This window comes from Manacus vitellinus, unplaced genomic scaffold, assembly GCF_001715985.3.
Source record: "Manacus vitellinus isolate BGI_N305 unplaced genomic scaffold, ASM171598v3 scaffold_14_pilon, whole genome shotgun sequence".
Classification (NCBI taxonomy): domain Eukaryota; kingdom Metazoa; phylum Chordata; class Aves; order Passeriformes; family Pipridae; genus Manacus; species Manacus vitellinus.
Genome location: NW_021939063.1, coordinates 9,210,537 through 9,218,354, shown reverse-complemented (window position 1 = coordinate 9,218,354; position 7,818 = coordinate 9,210,537). Strand labels below are relative to the sequence as shown.

Sequence of the window (7,818 nt, the reverse complement as noted above, 5' to 3'; positions counted from 1 at the left end):
GGCTGCTGCCTCCTTCCATTGACGCCATGGAGGGAAAATTTGGGGTTGATGGAAGCACTGGGTCCTACCGAGGATGAAAAGTTGGGGTGACTGAAGGATCACAGCAAAGACAGACAGAAACACCTATTTGTAACTCTAATTATAAGCAGTTGCAATTAAGGGCTCTGGCTGCTGCTGCTGCTGCTTTACCAGTGCCCCCACTAATGCACTGCTCTGAATGAAATTATTTATGTCACATTCCTTTATTACTCATTATCACATGTTTTGCTTTACAGTTAAACTATGAATAATCTAAGCAGGACACATCTTAGTGATGCTGTCACTCCTATTCTGGATGTATTGATTCAGCAAGTTCTTTCAACACAGACTCTGACTGTTGAGTATTTTTAAATAACAGAACACTGAAAGGAGAAAGAGGGAAAATATGTGACTGTCCGTAGAAACTGATGACAGCTCCTTTTCCAGAAATGGTGGGAAATATTGATTCACTCTCCTCTGACCTTCACAGAAGAAGTTCAAGGCTGTTTTAGCTCTTTTTCAGCAGGTTTCCTGCTGTTTCAAGGCAAAGATCTATTATTTGCACATTAGTACCTTCCACCTGCCAGCAAGGACAAGATCCTTCTATGCCACTTATTTCACCAATTCAAGAGAGAGCTCTTTTAGAGCTTATGAGGTATCGAGGAAAGGCTGGAAAGGAACGAATCACAAAACACTGTCAAGAAATGATGGAGTCCACAAGCCCCTTGACGACACAGAATCAGTGATGGACAGAAGCTGTGCCTGCTGTGCATCCTTGATCCAGTCATCTTTTCCTGAAGTTGCAATGCAAATATGACAATGTATCTTGTTAAGCTTTCATAACAGAATTTATTTGGATTTACCTCCTTTGTAAACAGATAACAATGGAAATGATCAAAGTGTGAATGTACAGAGAGTTTTCAGGGAAGGGAAAGACTTTTCCACATCGGTGTGGCTGTGATTCTGGCACAGCCCCTGCGTGCACACCCCAACATAAGCACTTCAGGCTGACTGAAGGAGCAGGAGGAAGTACCACAGAGGCAGAGTTGCTCATGGAGCAAAGTGTACAGTAACAACATGATTAATTGCTCACAGTTCAAGATTTGCAGAACAACGAATCCTTTTGCAAACACTTGGGATTTCTACAGTATAAATAAATAAGTATGAATATAACTCTTATTGTAAAAATAAAGACACTTCTTTATTAAATAGCTTTTAGTGATAAAATGGAGTGCAATGAAGAGATTTCTATCAATGAAAAAGACTCATCTTTAATTGAAGATAGTTAGAATAACGCCTGACAACAAAGTACTATACTTCCTAAAATTAGTATTAAATATTCATTAGTTCACAATGATGCTGTGAGGAAAGAGATAGAGATTGAAGGTATTTTACATATATTCACAGGACACCTTATAAAAGGATAATATTTTTGCACTGCAAAGCAATGAATGGGTTCCTAGAGCCATTCAGAACATAGTCATGTATGGATGTCACTGATATCACTGTCAGGAGTAGTGAGATTGCTGTATTTGCACCATCAGTCTCACCTCCTGGCTGACTCGGTTTGATCAATAAGAGCTCTTAATAACTACACAAGTTAAAAGATCTTTAAAGATTTAGAGATAAATATTGCCAGCACGGCTATGAAGATCTTCCCGTACGGACACTAGGTGTCAATGGAGAGACACTTCGAAGCAGCTGCAACAAAAGGCAGTGCCGTTGTATTCTCTAAAACCACATTCTTCTTTTCCTTTTTCTAATGCAACTCTTCTGGGCTGATAGCTTTGGGAATTAAAGTCACAAAAAAAACCCTCAGGAGCAGCATGTACACGGAACACCCATCCAATCAGTGTCCGATGCAGATGTGATTTAAGTCCTAGTTGAAGGCAGCAAGCATTTTTCAGCTCTACAAACCAATCAGTTTTTTGCTGAGACTGACAAAGAGGGATCTGAACATGGTGAGATGGCCTTATAATCCTCTGGCTTAGATGCTGAGACCACCCGTTTCCTTGAATGAAGACATCCAGGATGCAGTCAAACAGCAAATACTCTTATAAAATTTAAGAATCTAAACTGAATTGGAAAAAACAGCCTAGAAGTAAGAAGTTTCATGTCTCCCTTATCCTCCCCTGAGATACAGAATCCTCTGTCAACATTTTTATAATGTACCCAAAGGATGTGAAGCATGACAGAAAAATGCAATACCAACTTCTTACTGACTTTCTCTGAAAACTAAAAACTGCTTAACTGAGCTTCATGCTGCGTTATGAGTTTAATTAAAACAAGTGCTAACAGCTGTAATAGGTCTCATAAAAGGGCTTTCAGAGAGAAATATAAAAATTTGGGGATTTGGTGGATAAAGCTCATTTATTACTGTTGCAATTCACATTTAATACTGCAATTTTAACACTTGTAATTAGTTAACACAACATGCTGAGCTGCTAGAATGAGCCCCTCATGTACCACCCACTGTAGTACTGTCCCTTGTTTGTGTACAGCATTTCTGTGCATGGGGTGGATCTGTGGGTATTAAAGAGCAGGGCACAAACACTGGGAACAGACAGGAAGATGTGTTAATGGCTTCTTGTGGTGCCAATAAAAGAGGGCCAAAGAGCAAAGACGCTGCTGTTACTCTTGTTTCAGCGAGGGATCAGGCACTGCAAGAGGAGGGAGAGACTGAGGCTCAGCCTGGAAGGAGGCTGAAGGTGCCCCACCGGGGGAGTTAAGCAAGATGGGGTGAGAGATAGGTTATGAATTTGGGGTAAAACCTCAGAGGCGAAGTTTTGGGAAGAGCAACAGTTATTTAACAAGCAGCTGGTGAAGATGTATGACAAATGGGCAAATGCCAAGTGTGAGAAATGTTTAATAACAGGCAACGGACAAAGGTGATGACAGAAGATGTGAAAACAGGAGCTGTAGCAACAGTGACAGAGCAATACGTGTCTGGGGAGTGGCAGGTTGGGATCCAGTAGAGAAATGCTCATAACCTGAACTGAGTCAGGTGGAAATGTGAGAAGGTGGGGAGGGGACAAGGATCTACATACAGCAAAAGACAGTTCCAGATTTATGAGCAAAGGCTCAAGGAAGAAATAAATGTCAGAGCTCTTGGTGTGACAAACCCCTTAACTTCAACAAACTTGTGTTTGAACAGGTTCTGCTGGAAAACACAGACAGTAATTGATATTTTGGATTTAGATTAGTCTTTGAACAACTCACAGGGAGGTTAATTTTATTTCTTCTCTTAAAACAAAACAATCTAAAAACCTTTTACCATTATTTAGTAGCAATGTCCATGAACTCTACCGCTGACAGAGCCATCCAGCAGGATCAGGGCTATCCAGTGAGTGACTGGCTACCGCAGGATGTGCACAAAGGTCTGTTTCCACCAGCTCCCTCTGCCCAGAATTCACACCAACCTCAGTGGAGAAGTTCTTCACGTAAAGTTTTCAGTGCTGGGGGCAGAAACTAAACTACAACCAAAACGAACCAACTGCTTAGCTCAGTCCTTATTTGAATATCCCCTGTTTACACACCAAAGTGCTGTTGCTTAGGGCTTCTCTGATGTGGGAACCATAAACTCTACATCTGCTACGTAGTGTTGCTCAGGGTAGTTTAAACAACCTGGTCATCCCACACATCTTATGTCACAGGTACTACTTCTATCTAGGTTCAAACATGTGCCATTTTATGTCATAAGTATGACACGACAGAGATATTTCTTTTTACATCTAGGTAACAGCTAGGACAAATGTTTTACAAAATCTGGCATTTTAAAGTTGATGTTTTCTACTGCCTGAAAAATTGTAACTGCTACCAACAGAATCAGTGTTTTCTGTGTTCATAAACTAAATTATGGCAATGAAAATGTGGACATTTATGCAGGTGTTTCTCCCAACTCAATACTTTGAAATTTATCAACAAATGCAGCAAAGTATCTTTCCAAGAATCATCCAAAATATTTTCGATGGACTAAAGGCAGTGTCAAGGTAACATATGTCAGCTTCAAAAAGCTTATTTTTTTCCTCTGGTCTTTGTACTATTGATAGACAGTCCTATATGATTTATTGAAATATACAGTATTCAGCTCTATAGGCTAACAAAAATGTGTACTAAGTCTTGCTTACTGTCATAAGCAAACTGACTGGTTAGAGAACCAAAGTTTGGTTTCTGAGGTTTAGCACTTGCCTAGGAAGAAAACCAAAGAGAGACAGGAGAAGCAGTTTCATCTTGCACGCTGTGTTGAAGGATCTCTGCATCCTGGTAGCTAAGCCTGGGATCACTTTGTTTTTTGTTACTATTTCTTATGTACATTATACACAAAGTTACATGTTTATGGACATTTACAGCCACAGGAGAAAGCAGTGGGTAGAAAAACAAAGGTTGAATGTCAAACATAGAACACTTAAAATGTGAAACTATGCATGTTTTTTACAATGAGGGTGGTCAGTCACTGGAGAAACAGAAAAAGGGAAGTGGGAATTTTTTCATCTCTTTATGTCTTAAAATGAAGATTGGATACCTTCAGTTCACAATGATGTGGCAGCCAAAAAAAAACCCAAGGAAAAGTGTCAGAGAAATAGTCAAAATAGTCAGCATCATTTTTCAGCTGTGAAAAACCAGCATGAGCCCACATTTTGGGATGTGGAGACCAGACCTGCACACAGTGCTCATGAAAGACACAGCAAAGTTGAGCAGGTACAGAAAGGAGGATTTAATGTGACTCTGGGGATGAAGCAGCTGCTTTTGGAGGAGAGACTGGTAGGACTGTAAGGCCTTTATTTTGAGAAGGCTGAAGCAGAAGGGCAAGAGCAGGATTTCACCTTGTTTGCAGAAGGCTCTGAACCTGTCTGTAGTGGTGTAATGGTGTGGGACATGCCCAGCTTGAGGGGGCTCGCGTGTCTCCTACAACAACACACAACAGCTCTACTCCAGGTAATGAATCCGATTCCCCTTAAACAAGAGATTGTGTTCACTAATACCAACCATCAGAATATTCAGTGTTTTCTTGCATTATCCTTGTACGGAATTTGAAGGCAAGTGTAATTAATCCAAGATGTACGTATGTTTATATAGAGTCTGAGCTCTAGCTGGTGCTGACAAGTTTATGAGAAGTGAATTATTACTTGTTATAAAAGGATTTATTTTACTTTTTAAGGAGCCAGTCTGGAGGTTTAATCTGATTATTTTATCCCTGTGCAAGACTACACAGACTATTTTGCTTTTTCTGCTTGCAACTTGGCTGGTCCTGCCAGCAGGACAAGCACTGAAGCTCCATCACAGTTTCACTAAGGGTGCATCAAAGTCACACAGCACTGGGTAGGGCAGGCAGAGTGAAGGGAAGAGAGCTCAATATTTGGGAGCACAGGCACGTGATAAATATGGGAATATTTTTTAAATATTAAGAAATTATTAGGAGAAAATGTGATACTGAAATATATATATTTTGATAGGAATGCTGTGGGGACCAACTTCATCAGCCACACAAGTCTTATCTAACTCCACAGTGGGTGCTGAACGTGCCATGAAGACAGTGGAAAGAAATTGTATTGGTCATGCTGCCTGAATTAAAAACGTTATTATAAAGGGGATCAAATTAAGGCTGCAAGTGCATTTCCTGATTTATTTTCTACCATTCTTTTAATGTGAATGCTTATTATAGTAATAATTAAAAAAGCTATGCAAATTCAGGGTGAAAGAAAGCGTATGATGAGCTCTATGTATGCGCAGCAGGCAGTATTACAATTAACTTGATCGCCGACAAGTTTCTCACATATTTGTGCCATCAATTCTGATGCTCACACACAAGAAAAAAAGTGTATAAAGAAACAGGGTAAACTGTGGCGTAAATCAACTTGAAAATGTGCTTCACGTGACCTTGGATGCTTCTGATTTTGTCTGTTGACCTTCAGAGAAGGCTAAACACAGCTCTGCTCTTTACTTTCCTCTGAAGCTGATTAGCTCTGTGTGGACATATAAATATCAGAAGGCCAATACAATGCAGCTCTTCAGAGACTTAACAGTATTTACCGGTAACACATTTTCTCAAATAAATAACCAGATTTATATCCACAGGCACAAATGAGAGAAAATTGCCAACAAATGCTAAAAGCTAATATAAGAGCTGACTGGTGCCAAAAGCAGGCAATTTTTTGTCAGGTGTCTGGCTGTTGTGAAAGAGAGTGGGAAAGAAAAATCAGTGTATTCCCTTGGAATCAGACTTTCTCTTTCTTCCTCTGACGCTACTTGCCAGTGCTTTTTATTGGTATTTTGTTTTTCCATTTCTACAGCACTTTCTACCTTTCATTTTTACCTCCTCACCACCAGCAATGTCTTCAGCACCCAACTGGCAAAGGAAAGATCTCATCAGAAATCTTTATTTTGTGGGGGACTAACCAGATACAGTTTTATGGTCGATCAGATCCTTTTCCCTGTATCAGTTCTGTCAGTATTTAAAGAAGGTACATTGAACAGTGAAATGTGCTCTTATATTGTTTGAGGCCACCAGACAGATAATACTGTAGGAGTGGCAAATGAAAAATCAGTGTCAATTATCTTTTGAAAAAGGGGATACAGCAACTGTTATTCCTGCTGTAGAAAAGAATAAAAATTAAGAGAAATGGCTTTATACAAAATATTTGGATAAACTGGTGAGGTGTGGCAAATCTACCTCCTGTGCATTTTAAAAATTTGTTAATTTTGTATGGATACAAGATGTAATCTTACTCCACATAAAAATATGGGACCTGTATTACAGCGAACACCTTTTAAGTGCCATGAGATTTCCAACTGGCACCCCTTGCTGAGAATAAAGTAAAAGCACTGGATGGGTGTTCTGGGATCCACTGCTGTGCCCTCCATGCAGCAGCCATGAACAGGATATCTTTGTATGGGAGTGTGGTGAGAACCATCTGGATAAGCAAGGGGACACTGGCACACGAGCAAACAAAACCAAAACACAGTACACTGCCTCAGCCAATTCTGGGCTTCTAAGTGAAATTTCGTATTTTGAGCACAAGTCGATTTCTGATCTTTTATTGTTGAAACAGAAGAAGAATTAAATAAAAATATTTACACTGACAACGCGCAGCGGTGTCACTAAGCCAACATCCGTATTCCCCTTGACTCATGTTTGTACAGGACTGTTTTCTCCCAAGACGAGGTTTCCAGCAACGTCAAACCTTAAAGGCCGATGGCTCCACGCCACACAGCCCGTTGCCTTCCCCTGGCCATCTGCCAAACACACAGATAACAGGTTTTGTACAATGAAGACAAGCAAAAATCTGAATAAAGCACATCCAACAACATACAAACGGGTACCTCCAAAGCTCACACATATAAGCAATTGTGAGAGGGTGGGGAGGTGCTGGCACAGGTTGTCCAAAGAAGCTTTGGATGCCCCATTCCTGGAAGCGTTCAAGGCCAGGCTGGACAATGCTTGGAACAATCTGGTCTAGTGGAATGTGTCCCTGCCCATGGAACCAGATGATCTTTAGGGTTCCTTCTAACCCAAACCATTGTATGATTCTGTGTTTCATTTCTCTGAAATTCATCTTTAATGGTTTATTATTAAGCAGATCAGAGCTATTGCCACAATTTCACAAATTATGTCATTATGGCTCTATTCAGGTGTGAAGAGCTGCATGCTCCTTCTCTCGTGCTCACTTCTTTTAAGAATTGTTCTTTAATGACTTTTCTGACAAGAAACTAGAGGGGTGGGAGGTCCTAAATCAAACTGCTGCCAAGAATTAGATTGAAATTTAGATTGGGTCTGACCAAGGTCAAAGAAAAACAACTTCT

The 7,818-nt window shown here is 40.2% G+C and overlaps 1 protein-coding gene across 1 annotated transcript in view; it reads left to right on the top strand.

Annotated features, from left to right (window-relative positions):
- The first annotated feature begins 3,307 nt into the window (after positions 1-3,307).
- PRKAR2A (protein kinase cAMP-dependent type II regulatory subunit alpha) overlaps positions 3,308-7,818 on the top strand; it is a 67,433-nt gene continuing 62,922 nt past the window's right edge. The window contains exon 1 of the mRNA XM_029958320.1: positions 3,308-3,395. Within this exon, the coding sequence (XP_029814180.1) occupies positions 3,308-3,395 (88 nt within the window). The remainder of the gene's footprint in view (positions 3,396-7,818) is intronic.